The sequence below is a fragment of the Plecotus auritus genome (assembly GCF_963455305.1).
Source record: "Plecotus auritus genome assembly, chromosome: 5".
Lineage (NCBI taxonomy): Eukaryota > Metazoa > Chordata > Mammalia > Chiroptera > Vespertilionidae > Plecotus > Plecotus auritus.
This window is the reverse complement of record NC_137776.1, coordinates 173847183-173863006: the sequence shown is the minus strand read 5'-3', so window position 1 is coordinate 173863006 and position 15824 is coordinate 173847183. Positions and strand designations below refer to the sequence as shown.

At 42.8% G+C, this 15824-nt stretch overlaps 1 protein-coding gene across 3 annotated transcripts in view; it reads right to left on the bottom strand.

Moving 5' to 3' along the window:
* Positions 1 to 15824, bottom strand: part of ASTN2 (astrotactin 2) — a 765958-nt gene that overhangs the window by 502214 nt on the left and 247920 nt on the right. For all 3 annotated transcript variants that reach the window (XM_080667806.1, XM_080667807.1, XM_080667808.1), the window contains one exon: positions 2125 to 2232. In XM_080667806.1, the coding sequence (XP_080523932.1) occupies positions 2125 to 2232 (108 nt within the window). The remainder of the gene's footprint in view (positions 1 to 2124; positions 2233 to 15824) is intronic.

Here is a 15824-nt window from a genome sequence, read left to right as displayed (position 1 = left end):
GACCAGAGGTGGAGGGAGAGGGACTGTCACTCTGGACAATATGTGGAGGGTGGAGATGAAGCAAATGGCTCTGGCATTCAGCTGGCAAAGGGCCGGGAGGAAGGTGTGTGTGTGTGGTGGGGGGGGGGGGGGCGGGGGGCGGGGCACCACAGCCCTGGCATCCTCGCCATCCTGGAAACACAGTCCGGCCTTGGAGTGTACGGAGGCACCGGGCCAAGTCACTTCCCTCACGTCCTGCGGTTTGCTTTTGCTTTGCTAAGTTTACCTCTGATTTACGAGGGGAACGCTCAATGATGGATGCGTTCCCAATGAGCTATAAATAGCCCAGTCCTGCAGAGGAGACCTACCACCTTGCCCAGCCGAATTCTGGCAGCAGTTTGGGGAGAGGGAGAAGACAGGTCAAGAATCATCCATCATCAACTTCTAAATCTCCAATGCCGCAGACACCAGCCAGCCCAGAAGCGGGGAGGAGTGGGAGGCAAGGCCACTTCTTCGAATGGCTGCAGAGGCTGCAAAACCTTCCCAGGTGATGTGCCAACCCAGGCACCCCCACGCGGGGACCTTTCAGTGAAAGGCACCAGGAATGGCGAGATGTGGAAAACAACGAGAAGTGAACTGACATTAATAACATCTACTTCTTTGGCCCTTAATATATACCAGGCGCCACGATACATTTTTTAAATATATCATAACCAAAATCCATCTTCAAGTTTCTGTGAGGCAGTTATGAGACCCACTTCACAGATGAGGAGACTGAGGTGTAGGGAAGGAAGATAACTAAGGAGCCCAGAGAAGCTGTGCCATCTGTGCTCTTGGAACACCATCACGCACGGGTGGAATGAACGCAGGATCATTTTGTGGGGAAGCCTCTTCCCAAACACAGGCACTTCCCCAACCACTTCTTGGAGAGGCACGAGGGCCACAGGCTGCCATGTGCCTTGATGAGCTGCCTTCGCGGTTGCCAGAGGACCCTGCCTTTTTTTTTTTTCAATAATATATTTTTATTGATTTCAGAGAGGAAAGGGGAGAGAGAGAGAGAGAGAGAGAGAGGGAGAGGGAGAGAGAAAGAGAGAGAAACATCAATGATGAGAGAGAATCATTGATTGGCTGTCTCCTGCACACCTCCTACTGGGCATCGAGTCCACAACCCGGGCATATGCCCCTGACTAGAATCGAACCCAGGACCCCATAGTCTGCAGGCGGACACTCTACCCACTGAGCCAAACCAGCGACGGCAGGACCCTGCTTCTTTCCAGGGCCTGCTCCAAGCCCACAGAGCTGCCCTTCATCCCCGGGATGCTGCACCCCAGGTTCTCTTCCAGGAATAAGATCTTGAACTTGCTAATTTCTCATCCTTACAAAAACGCTCAGGGGTGAGGAACTATATTCACAGGTGACTGCCTGAAATACGGTCTATTTTCTCTTCAGAGCACATTTTATCCCCGAGAATGATGGACCTCAGCCCTTGGTGGATTTAGCCCTGCCCCAGTGTTTTGATGTTTACGTTGCGCGTCATTGTGAGCAATAATCAATCGGTGACACTAGTTTCACCTGCTGGAGGCACAGCCCAGAGAGTGACAGGGTGTTGTGTTCACAGGGCCCAACTGTCCCTCTGGTCCTGGTGTCAGGTACGTAGAATTTCCTGAATAAATGCTGGTTCTGTCCTGTAGCCTGAGTGTGTTTCCTTTGGCCCTTTGATGGCTGAGAATCCTGCCTTACACCGTCAGCTGGCTCTGAGAACCACCCAGCAGTATGGCACAGGTTACCCCGCAGCGACTTAACCTGCCTTTCAATAACTGTCCTTCTTCCTCTTCCCTTTCCATCTGATTCTCTTAGTTACTTCACTTCCTGCGCTGCATTTTCTGTAACTGCACAAACTTAAAAAAAAAAATCACCCCTAAGTCCTTAGAGGAAGGAAGTGGGACAGAAAGCACACAAAGGCTGAAGGGAAAGGGGATGGTGATGGCCATTAGTCTAGCCAGGGCTTCGCTGCCCAGCTCAGTGCCGACTGGACTGGTACCACCAGGGTGAAGAAGATTCAGGGTCTGTCATTAACCACGAAATCTGCCGCCCAGGTTTTCCTCCTATGAAGTGGTTCTGGAACCCTCCCAAGGCCTCCGTTACCTTTGCTGCGGCGGCGGCTGCGGTACTGCTCCGTGTAGAACGTCAGCTGCGTTTCGTCGTCTGCCTCTGACCCCGACGTCCCCTTGGTTCTCCCAAAGCTGATGCCCCCTGCGAGGAAGCACATCCATCAGTCATCACGGCCTCAGCAGCTTGTTAGACCCTCCTCCTTCCCAAGATGGACAACCCCACCCTGACTTCTTTCCTTAAATCACAGGACACCATGTGGTGGGCGTGGCTTAGGGAAGGAGCTGAGGTTCATGCCTTGGCAGCCCCAGGGCGGTGTGACCTTGAGGAAGCACAACCCTTTTCTGGGCCCCAGGTTCCTTCTTGCTAAAACAGGGACAACAACTATTAACCTTGCAGGATTGCCTTAAGGATGAAAGGAGACAGGACATGTGAAGTGCCTGGCCCATGGTGGCTACTAAATAATTGATAGCTATATTGGTTGCTTAGTGCGATGGGGCTGCCTCTAAGAAAACACTCTAGGCAACTTGATTGCACACACATTTCAGCCAAGTGCTTACTGTGTACCAGGTCCAGAGCCAGACACTGGACATACAGAGATACAACTGGTCCTGGCCAACCTGGGCATCATAAGCTAGTCACGGTGACAAATGGGGTCCCATGATGCTCTTAACCTGCTTCATGGCAATGCTTTCCACACTTCAAGACCCCAGAACACGGGGAGAACAAACTGTCACCACACAGGTGACCTGAGAGACTTTGTGGAGGAAGAGAGATGGAGTCGGGGCTGGAAGGATGGATGAGGCTTCGATGGAAGGAAATGGAGTTCCAAGGAGAGGTGAGAGCTGGGGCACCCCTGGGTGGAAAGTGTGGGCAGGTGGCAGCCCCATTGGGTGGAGCACTGACTGGGAAGGACATGCTAGAGGACACGTGGAAGGACCTGGAGCACTGATGATGGATGTCACCGGAGCTTCTGGAGCAGGAGAATGAGCTCACAGATGTGCATACCAGGAAAGGCATGATAGTGGCACGCAGGTCTGTGGCTTGCTCCCAATGCCAGTGTGCGTTTTCCACTTCCCATAGCTCCTGCTGTGAACCTGTGTAATTGTGCTATTGGTAGGAACTCAGCCTTAGCTACATCCTAGGGATGCCTCCAGCAATCCACGTGTCCAAGCACATACATGCCATGCCCCTGACTACCGTGGATGCTTCTCCAGTTCCCCTGCCCCATCCCCACCCATCTGACCCTCACCTCCCCCCTTAACTACCAAGGTACCATTTTCAGAATGGAAATTGAGGCTCAGCGAGGCTGCCTCTATCCAAGCTGTCCATTAAAAATACCATGCAAACCACACATGCAATGTTCAATGTTCTAGTAGCCACGTTAAAAAGGTAAAAGTAAACATTAGTTTTCAGAATATATTGTATTAAACCCAATATACTAAAAACATTTTCATTTGAACATGGAATCAGTGTAAATTATGATACTGAAATAGTTTATAGATTTTGCATAGTAAGTCTTTAAAATCCAGTGTGCATTTTATACATAAGCACACCTCAGTAGACAGTAGCCAGGCGTCAGGCGCCCACTGTGGCGGGGAACGCCGGTCTGGCAGCACTTGCACAGCCACTATTCCTGAGCGTAATTAAGGACCAGGATCTGGGCACAGGAGAGAGACGAATAAGCCATGGGCCCCACGAAGGTGTTGAATCATTTTTTAATGTGACTTGGAAGAAAAATGGTGCAGCTCAGATTCCATTAAAAGACAATGGCCATTGCTTCTGTCCCAAGGCATTTAGTCTCGAGCGGGTTTCTGCACTGGCTTCATCCACCAGCCCGGGGAGGTCATGCACGTCTATGGGAAGGAATCAGGGCACTGAAGTCAGACCTGAGTTCTAATTCTTCGTCTCCATTATTAGCGGAGTGGGTTTGGGCAAGGCACCTAACCTCTCTGAATTCATCTTTAAAAGAAGAGGGACACTACCTCTCAGCTCACATGGATATTATGAGGGAAGGTACATGTACTGCAGGTAAATAGTTGACACATAGACCACAAATAGGGATGGTAAGGCACATTCATTTATTCGAGGCTTGCCCAGGTTTATTAGGAGGAAAGAAGCACCCATGGGATGGGTGGTGACTCCCTGGCCTCTGTGGCATCCTGAGGAGGTGGCAGCCACCCAGGACGTCTAGCCTCTGAGTGTCCACATAACCTGACGGGGCCACAGACCAGGTACAGACTGACTTGGAGAGGATTCAGTCGAATGGAAAAGGGCCCCCTCTGCCAACATTTTAATATGAAATTGTTGACTCCGTGACCTGAAGTACAGCCATTCATTACTCAGGGCTGCTCACGTACTTCCATTTAGGAGCCGAGAGAAAGTGAGAACGACCAGAGACTGGCAGGAGGGCAGAAGAGGAGCCATAAGGTTCCCTGCCCTGTTCCAGGAGGCCCTGGTTCTGCTGGTCCCGAATGAGATGAGGTGGCGCCGTGAAGAAGATGGGCCACGCACAGACCTCCGCGGGACGTGCGCTGCTCTGGGCACTGCCTATGCAGTATCTCACCCACACTCCACAAGCGGTCTGAGAGGCAGGGATCATCTGAGGTTTACAGAGGGCAATCCAACCTTCAGAATTTCACGGCTGCGTTATCAACGATCACATATGCTACAAAGGGCATCGCCCTCAAACTTGAACCTAGCTTCTGTCTCATTGAAAACCCTCTGCTCTCATGAAAAAAATTAGTCATTAGGGAAATGCAAATCAAAGCCAAAGGAAAGCAACCGGTTCACATCTACCAGGCTGACCATAATCAACCGCATGGGACAAGAATAGGTGTCGGAATGGATGTAGAGAGACTGGACCCTCATACATTGCTGGTGGGAATGCAAGCTGGTGCAGCCACCGTGGAGCATAGTTTGACAATTCCTCAAGAAGTTAAACACACCATTATCACATGACCTCGTCATTCTGCCCTAGGGCTATCCCCAAAGAATTGAAGACAGGGCATTCCACTACACGAATGTTCACAGCAACACTATTTACAATAGCAAAAAGGTAGGAAAAAAAAAAACCACACACACACACCAATGTCCACTCACTGATAAATGGATAACCAAATGTGGAATATCTACATAATGGAATATTATTCAACCCTAAAAAGGGAATGCTGATATGGTATAATGTGGACAGACCTTGCAAAAGTTCTGCTAAGTGAAAAAAAAAAATAAGCCAGATTTAAAAGTTCATATGTCATACTATTCTGTTTATATAAAATATCCAAAATCAGTAAACCCATAGAGACAGAAAGCAGTGGTGGCAGCCAGGGCTGGGCAGAGGGAGAAGAGAAATACAAATTGATCATTAATGAGTCTGGAGTTTCCTTCGAGTGGAATGTAGATGTCTGGGTCTACAAAGAGGTGACAGTTGCATAAGCTTGTGAATTTATAATATGGCAATGAATTATACATTTTAAAATAGTTAATGGATAATGTTATGTCATGTGAATCTTAGCTCAACAAGTAAAATATTAAAAAAAAATAGGCCATCTGTTCTCTTTGTAACAGCACAAGACTGAGCCACACTGAAAGGGACCCAGCTCTGGCACCCTGAGTCTTGACCCCATGCTTCAGAAAGCAGTGGGTGACTCTTCCATTTGTCGTGGACCCACTGGTCATCTCAAAATAATAATAATAATAATGATAACTTACTCATTTGCTTGTTCATTCATTTAATAATTATCAACTCAGTGTCTGTTCATACCAGACACTGTTCTAGACATTGAGAATAGGGCGGCGAACAGCACTCCAAGACTTCCTGACTTCTTGGAGCTTCCTTTCTGGTGAGGAAGCTATTAAGATACTCCAGGCATGATGCTACGCCCACCACAGGGGAATTCAATTTTACTGATAAATAAACGAAGATATTCAGAGGCATTTCGAGGCTCCCAGAGATGACACCAACATCTGGCAGCAAACTAGGAACCTGAGCCCAAGTTTGGAGTGAACTGGGGCAGCCAAGCAAGTTGAGAGTCATATGATGGGAGAGGCTGGAGCAGGAGCGAGGCTGAGCGGTCTTTCCTGGGCCTGTGAAATCAACTCACTGTTCTCTGAGGCCTACCTTCTCTGACTGGGCTGTCCTGCTCGGCGGCCTCGGCAGGCCCACTCATCCACCCTCCATCGCCTGCACTCTTGCTATCATGATGGATGGTGGTGACATGTTAAATTATTCAGGCTCTGTGTCTTCCTCGAGCTGGTGACAGCGATATTACATTTTCAGAATGCCCAGGAATGCGCCAGATAGAAAATATGCAGCTTGGGAATGTAAAAACCCACCTGACCCCCAACCGCCCAGGGAATGCAAATGGTACCAGCTCTAGAAAGAGGACCAAAGCAGCCATAACTTCCAGTCCCTCCTAAACCACACAAGGGATCATCGTTCTGAGCTCTGGGGCTACACCTGTGATGAGCATAGGCATCCACCCCTTGAAAGGCTCTGACCTCAACTGCTACCTGCCATCGGGCACTGCCATATGCCAGGCACAGTGCCAGGCACGTTATGCACATGTGACCACATATTCTTATTTCTCCAGATGTGGAGACAGAGGCTGAGAGAAGCGAAGACCCATATCTGCAGTCACAGGATCTGAATTCAAACATGGTTTATCTGATCCCTCAGGAAAGATGACCCTGGAGCATTCTGGGGACCCATGTTGAATTTTTTAAACTGATCTTTACGGTTAAAAATTCTTTATGGTAAAATATAATTAAACGTGATTATTTAAAACTTCAGAAAAAAAAAGTAGAAATGGCCAGAGGCCCACGTACAGGGAACCGATTTAAACGATGGCACGTCTCTAAAATAGACTTTCATGAGACCATTAAATACAGTGACATAGATCTATATTTATTGACATGCAGTCCTCTCCATGATACATTGTTGAGTGAAAAAGTATCCAGGGAAGAATGCCAAGAGGACATTCATGGTCACTTACTTATACACAAGTGCAGGTATTTAGTGCGACTTCCACTGAGTGTGTCCAACAAAAACAAATACATTGTAGTATAAAAAATGGACAAGAGAAAACTAAAAGTTTTTCTGAAATGTTCACGATCAAGAGTTAGGAAGTAACTTTTAACAAGCATATTGGGAAATTGTAAGTGCAAAACGATCCTATTCTGTTTTAAAAAATGTGCACACAGAAAGTATGTAAATGTATGCATATATATGTATATAAACATACATATAAAAATAAATATATTAAGGTTATTCTCTGGATAGTAAGATTGGGAGCATTTAACATTTTTTTTCCTTACTGTTGCTCATCTGCATTTTTAATTTCCCTCCAATGAATACGAATAAAAAAAGACAATAAAAGTGATGTTTATTTTTAAAAATTGGTTGTTTACTGCTGCAGGATAAGCTCATCCCTCAGCTGACCTTTTCTGTAAAATGGCCATTTCAGAGATGGCCATCCCACTAAACAAGAGAGATCTCTCAATTTATTCTCAAATTCTGGCCCCAAAATCTATCTATGGAGGAGAGGCTCTCCAATCAAGCTCATCTCAGCATGTCATGAAGGGACAGCCTCACCTTCTGGAACATCCCTCCACTCCCTGCGGGAGGCTGGATTTTCCAGAGAAGGCCACAGCACACTCTCCCATCCCACATTTTCTTCTGTAACGGGACTTGGCTGCTCCCCCGTCAAAGATGGAGAGTAGTTCTAGGCCCTTGAACCTGGACTGCAGCAGGAGTGCGCTTTTAATAAAGAGGCTGCAAAGGAAGTGACTCCACCGACCCTCTAGGACTGGGCCATATGAGGCAGCGCAGCTTCTGCATGGCTGTCTTGAAATGCTGACTATAGATGCTGACTCCCTCTTTGGAAACTGGCCACGGCACTGTGAGAAGTCTTAGCCATGTGGAGAGGCTGAGGGTAAGTGGTCCAGTCGACAGTCCCAGCTGAGCCCAGCTTTTCAAACAACCCAGGCAAGGGGGCAAACATGTGAGAAAAGGAGCTTCTAGTTGATTCCAGCCCCCAGCCATTGGAGTCGCCCACAGGTGTCTGAGTATTTCCTGCTGAGTGCTGGTCATTGTGGAGCTGAGACAACCTCTCTCCCCTTTCGCCTGTATCAATTCATGGCTCCTAGAATCCATGAGCATAGGACTATTGTTGTCTTCAGGCACTAAGTGTGGCAACCAGAACACTCCCCTTGCCTAGTCCTATGAAAACATCCACACTCCTTCTAACCTGTCATCTGTTACCATATGGCGGCACTGGGCAATGGAAAGATGAACTGGGTGTCCAGAGACCCAAGTCCTAAGTCTGTCCTGTTATTAACATACTGTATGGCTGGAAAAGACATGAACATCTAGCAAATACTATATAGCACTTAACAAACCTTTACTTTCTCCCCAAAGATAGCAACTCATGTGACCCTAAGGATAATGGAGGAGATAAGTTTTGTTGTCCCCATTGGAAAGATGAGAAAACTGAGTGTGAGAGACACTACAAATGACATGCTCAAGGTCACACAGGTCATAAATGGCAGATATTAGAATGCAGAGGCCGATCCAGAAGGTACAATAGAATGGAAGAGCAGATGTGGGCCTGTGAGGTTGGCCAAAAATCAAGTTCCCTGGAGTTTCCACTCTCTAGGCCAGGGGTGGGCAAACTTTTTGACTTGAGGGCCACAATGGGTTCTTAAAATGGACCGAAGGGCCGGAACAAAAGCATGGATGGAGTGTTTGTGTGAACTAATATAAATTCAAAGTAAAGGAGCGGAGGGGAGAGCAAGAGAACAGGATAGAACAGCCGGATCCGGCCCGCGGGCCGTAGTTTGCCCAAGGCTGCGCCTAGGCTCTATCCAGCTGGTTGGAATCACAGGCTCAGGTGATTTCATGACCCCATACGATGGCCCTTCAGGTGGCCAAAGATTGCTCATGTGCCCATTAGAATCTTTCCATACAATTTAGTATTCCTACTAATACCTTCAACATTCCTCACATCATATGCTTTACAAAAATTATGTCTATTTTTGGATTACAAAGTCAATGCATATTTATTGTAGAAAATTTGAGAAAATAAGAAGAAAATAAAAATAATACTATCACTTCCATCTGACTTCTCTATTTCTAGTTTCTAACCATGCATCTATTTGCAAGTTTTTAACAACTGGATTTTACTGTCTTATGAGTACATTTTGTAAATGTTGTTTAAAATACTTAAGCATATATCTATTCATTCACTTATATCAGAAATACATACTGGGATCCAACTATATGCTTTGCACTTTTGCTATTGCATAAATTACATTATATCATATATGTATGTATATGTACACACCTAGATATACATCTAGATTTACATGTGTATCAATATCTTCATCTGTAACTGTATCTATACCTATCTCCACCAAAGTATTAATAGTGTTCTCTGAACACTGAGATTTTTATCTTTTTATTTACCTTTCTCTCTTCCTTTTTTTGTTTTAACATGAACTAAGATCATTTGTGGAAATTTAAGCTAAATAAAATATATCTATATCTTACCCATTATCCCATGTCATTAAGTATTGATTAGACTAATATTTAATGTCTGCAATATCCCACTGTATCAATGGATCTTCATTTATGTAAACAATCCCCTATTGTTTAATTTTTATGTTGTTTTTGGTTTTTCACTATAATATTGCATTGCACACTCCTAAAAGATATCTCTTTCTACACATCCCTATGCATCCAAGTGTAGAATGTTTTGAGAGTAGAAAGATGAATGGCTTGGTCAAAAGATAGTGACATATTTAAAGGTTTTGATCCATGTCAAGATGTCTTTCAGAAAGGTTATACCAATTTCATCCTGACCAGCTGTCCACAGGAGTGATTATCTCACTATATTCTCTACGACTCCGGCTATTATATCATTGTTCATGCTTGTGATTTTGATATGCATCCCATATTTCAAACTCATTCAGTTGAATTTGCTCAAGTCCTTTTTGAGTTTTGATGCCCAGAACTAGGCATGACAACCCAGGTGTGAGCTGACCCACACAGAGACATGGACTCTCACCACCCTTTCTGTGGACATGAGACTTACAATAATGCGGCCCAGGACTCTTCTGCTGTACGGGCAGCGGACTTGCACTCAATGTGCCCTCGGTTCTTTCTTCACACGCACTGCAAATAATTCTAGTCTTTCCCACCCTGTATTTGAAGAATTGATTTTTCTAAATCAAAGTAAAGAACGTTTTGTTACCACCAAATTGCATCTGTATCTTTTGGCCCTTCTTCTGGTGTCTCAAGTTAGTTTTTTGCTACTAATCCTATGACCTGATGTTTTCTCTCTTCCCTGACAGCACGCCCTCTGTGAATTGGATAAATATGAAAGGAGCAGCAGGTAAGGAAAAAAAAAATAGTTACTGAGTGTTTACAGCATGTGAAGCCACAGACTAGCAGTTTATTGTGTAAAAAGCATACAGTACATAGGAGAATATAATTAGGTTGGTGCTGATATCCTTGTTTTAATATTAAGAAATTGATGTCTGCAAGGGTTTTTTGTCTTGGGCAAGGCCACCCAGTCAATGATGAGAAGGGGTTGGGTGGGAAGGCTAATTTCGGTCCTTGCTATGCTCAGTCTCCCACACGAGTCTTCCCTGATCTAAGGCAAAGGCATCAGCGTTGAGGAGACTTGAATGAGAACAGACCATGAGAGCTCATGGCTAGAGAACTCCCTTCCGGTTGACATCAGCCCCATAATACAAACTCTTCCAGTACATGTAATCAAATACATATGAAGCATCTGACCCTACTACCAAGCAGTCTACAGTCTCCCCCTTAGGAAACAGAAACTCAGTAAATATCTGTTGAGATTCTACAACGGGCCAGGCAGTGGGGCAGGGAATATGCACTGGGAAGTGAAACAGACATACTCCCTGCCATCACAGGGCCTGCACTTACCTGGGAGATAGACTATTCAGATACATACATGTAAAAATTAATACACTTATGCCCAGCGGTGTGGCTCGGTGGTTGATCATTGACCGATGAACCAGGAGATCATGGTTCACCTCCCAGTCAGGGCACATCAGGCTCGATCCCCAGCAGGGGGTGTGCAAGAGGCAGCTGACTGATGTTTCTCTCTCATCGATGTTTCTATCTCTCTATCCCTCTCTCTCTAAAAATAAATAAAAACATAATTTAAGAAATGAATACACTCACGAGAAAGCTCTATCAAATATCTTGCTGACACTCAGATCCTGTGTCAGTGGTATCTCCCTGTGCAACAAAGCTATTCAAAGCAGAAATGCAGTCGGCCTGGTGACTTATTCTGAGTGAACCCATGATGGCTTCTAGCGCTCTCAGCTTCCCTTCCCTGCGTGTTCACTATGTGCACTGACCTTATTGTTCTTGAGAATGAAAATAAAGTTTCAATGGTGCATCATCAACTATTGGCATGCAGGGTAAGATTAGTTCTTCTTCAGAATGTTAGAACCTCCTCTACCTAAAACTCCGATTCTTCCGTGAGTATAACTAACTCTGTAGTTCTGAAAACATACTTTCAAATTAATTTAGCCAGGGAGAAGTAATTTGCGGGGTTGGGTCTGGAGAAGGAAATTGAGGCAGACACTTCAAAGTAAAGGCTCAGAACCCCCTCTGAGTGTTAGCACTCCATTCCTATAAGCATCTTCGCTCTCCCTTTCCTAGTTTTTAGATTTTTTTTTTCTGATAAAAGTGACAGATCTGACAGATTCAGAATGAATTTAGTTTTGTACTTTCATCTGGTAATAAGGTTTCCGTTGTTTCATGCAACGGGACAATCATATTCTTGTTCTTATTGTTTCAAAACCAATTTTAAAAGCTTGTGTTAGTTTTGTTTGTTTTCTTTCAAATGTCCCCACTATGCACTGACAAATTTGAAGTTTCAGCCTTTTGGGGAGTATTTTCATAAGTTTGGCCTTTTCTCCATCTTTTAGTTTTCTGTGCAAACATGTTTTCTTCTTCATGCTCCCCAAATTCCTCCTTCATTGTTATTCACTTTAAATATTTGTTCAGATTTCCATTTTTCGGAGTCTTCCTCTCTTAATACATGTATTTCATTTTAGACTCCCCAGTCATAAAACCAGAAAAATCTCTCCTTGGGCATGAAAATAGTATGTGTATTCGTAAGTACTTGGTTATAATTCTTCCTCTTTGAAATAGAAATGTTATTTCTTCGTTTAATAATATCCAGTGCTGACAAGGGTTTTATGAAATAATTATTTTCACAAATTGCTGCAAGCAGTGTAAATGTGTACAGCCCTTTTGGGAAGCAATTTGGCAATATAAAGAAATGCCTTAAAAATGTCCATCCCTCTTGACCCACTTCTGGGAATTCACCCTAAGGGAACCATCCTAAATACAGAAAAAGATTTACGCAGTATTATACTCATTGCAATGCTATTTATAAATATAAGAAAATGGAAAATAACCTTAATGGGAAACTTGAGTGGAATGGTTAATTATGTTGGAATATTAAATGAGCCTATATGATGATATTATAGAAAATGCTGTGTCCAATACAGATTTCAAGAAAAGGGGGGGGGGGTCAAAAACATAAATTCTATATTGCAAAATGAATACTACTGAATATAGTGGAGATTCTGCTTCTGGTCTGGAAGATATTCACGGACCAACCCCCCTACAGATAAGAATAAATTCTGGACAAAATACGAAAGCACTACTCGAAGGCTCTGGAAATAACAAAAGCAGGTATGTTTTACTAGTAGAAAGGAGCTGAGACATGGGGAAAGCAGGCAACATAGGCGGAACCTCCCATGCATCCAGCTTTGCCCTGAGGTTAGGTTGCAATTTCCATACGGCTCAGGGCAACTGAAGCACCAAGAGAAAATCTGCTGTCTTTCCAAACTGAGGACCCAGTGGATGGATCCCACTCAGATCCACCAAGTCCACCAGGGAGAAAAGGGGCAGCCCACGGAAGTGCCTCACAATCGGTGTGTAATTTCTGCAATGTCTCCGGCTGACCTCTGAATCATTCATGTGTAAGGCAGACTCCAACCAGCTCAGCTAAAGAAAAAAACAACGGCTGCTCTCCCCAGGCACGGCAGCCTGAGTCTAACCAAGTCAACTGCCTGCAAAAAACAAAACATCAACTTTCTTGGGAGAAATAGAATCCAAAAATCTTCATGCAATAAATTCGCAATTTCTAGCATTCGATGCAAAATTATCCAACATGTGGTGAACCAGGAAAGTTCCATCCATTCCCAAGATAAAAGACAATGGGCAGAGGCCAACTTAAGATGAGTCAGGTGCATAAGGGCTTCAACACACCACCACCTGTGCTCAGGTAGGTAAAGCAAAGATGATTACAATGAACATAAAATGTAAGAATTATTAGCAGGAAAATATATAAAATCATTATGAAACAGATTTATGAATATTTTTTAAATCACTGGATGGGCTTAAATAGAATGAAGATAACATAGAAAATAATCATTGGGCTTAAAGACCAATCTGAAGAAGAGAGAGAAGAAAGATTGCAAAAGAGTAAATAATGTCTAAGGGATTCAAGGGACCACATCAGATGTTCTAAATATAGATAAATGGAGTCTCAGAAGGTGAGGAGAGAGAACACAGTCTTAAAAAAATAAAAATATAATGACTACAAATAACCAAATTCAGTCTAAGAGATAAACTACCAAATTCATAAAGCTCCGAGGACACCAAACAGGATGAACATAGGGTGGGGAGAGCCTATATTATAGTCAAATTGCTGAAAATCCAACATACAGAGACCCCTTTACTCTACCATTTCAATAGGGCCAACAAAATTTTTTAAGCAGACAGATTAGAAAGGAAGGAATAAAACTATTATTTTTGCAGATGACATGGTTTTTAGAATTAAAAACACAGTCAGTGACTTTAGAGTGGTTGAAAGATAAAAGATTAATATATAGGAGTTAATTATATGTTTAGATACAGGCATCAAATAATTGGAAAGTAAAATTTCAAAATCAATTCTACTTATGATAGTATAAGAAACTCTAAGTACTTAATAGTATATTTAAGAAAAGGCATGTGAAAGCTCTTCATTAAGAATAGAAAACTGTTAAAAGAAATTAAAATAAAAAATGTAAATGAATGGAGATATACAAACCATGTTTGCAGATTTCAAGACTGAACATTATAAAGATGTAATTTCCCCGCCATCTTACCTGTAGGTTAAGTGCTGTCCTACTTATAATTCCAGCATGCATTTTTGGGGGGAGGGATGGAAATTGACAAGATAATTCTAAAATTTATATGGAAATGCAAATAACCTAGTATAGTCAAGCAATTTTAAAATAAAACAAAATTGAAGTACTTAACATGACCAGTTTTCAAGATTTACTATAAAACTGTAGTAACCAAGAGTATATTATTTTTTTAATTAATTACTTTTATTGGAGGCAACTATTATCTAGGACACATGTGTGTGTGTGTGTGTGTGTGTGTGTATATATATATATATATATATATATATATATATATAGTCAAATTAAAAGAAATACTTCTATAACATGAGTTTCTACAAAATACTACAGATTATTGTTTTATGGGTTTCTAATAGTCATATAGTTTGTATTATATTGCCATTTGCTTTGTTCCCTTAATATTATAATTTCAGAATTTAAATGATATATGTAGATCTAATTCATTAATTTTAAAAGCTATATTAGAATTCATTATATTTTACCATATGTGTGGCAAGAGTATATTATTGGCTAAAGGATAGCCGTATAGATCAATGGAAGAGAATAGAGAGCACAGAAATATATACAACTGATGTTTGATTAAGGTATCAGGAGAAAGTCTTTCCAACAAATGGTGCTGGAACAAGTGGAGAGCCACTTGCTATGAGAAATGGACATAGGCCCTTAGTTCACAGCATGCACACATATCAACTAACAAAATGGCTCACAGAACTAGATGTAAATGCTAAAACTATAAACCTTCTAGAAGAAAACAGGAGAAAAATCTTTGTAATTTTGGCAGAGGTAAAGATCTTAAACAGGAAATGAAATGCATAGACCATAAGAGAAAAAAATTATGGTTTTTGGAAATTTGTAAAAATGAAAAAAATTTCCTCTTCAAAGGATACCACTAAGAATAGGTAAAGGGAGCCACAGAACAGGAGAAAATACTGTAATACATATATCCAACAAAGGACTTGTATCCAGAATATACAAAGACTCCTGATAATCCTTTTTTAAAAAGATAAAGAACCCAGTTTTAAAAACTGGCAAATAATTTGAAGAATCACTTCAACAAACAAGCCTAAGAATGGCAATACTCACTGAAGAATCTTTAGTCACCAGGGAAATGCAAATAATGCTACAAGAGATAACAAGCCACAACCACCGAATGCCTAGGTTTTTCAAAAGGATCAGCCTCGCCCATTCTGACAAGATTTTGGAGCCGACCAGACTCGCACACGCTGCTGATGAGAACAGGCATCCTGCACCTTCTTTGAAATAAAAACGGTTTCTCAAAAAGTTAAAACTACAACAAATATGTGACCCAGATATTCCAATCGTAGTTTTTTACTAAAGAGTAATAAAAGCATGTCCACACAACACCTTGTACATAAATGTCCATGGCAGATGTATGCACAAGAGCAAAAAAATGGAGTAAACCCAAATGTCCATACACAGGTGAATATCCCATCTAATAAAAGAGTAATATGCAAATTAACCATCACTCC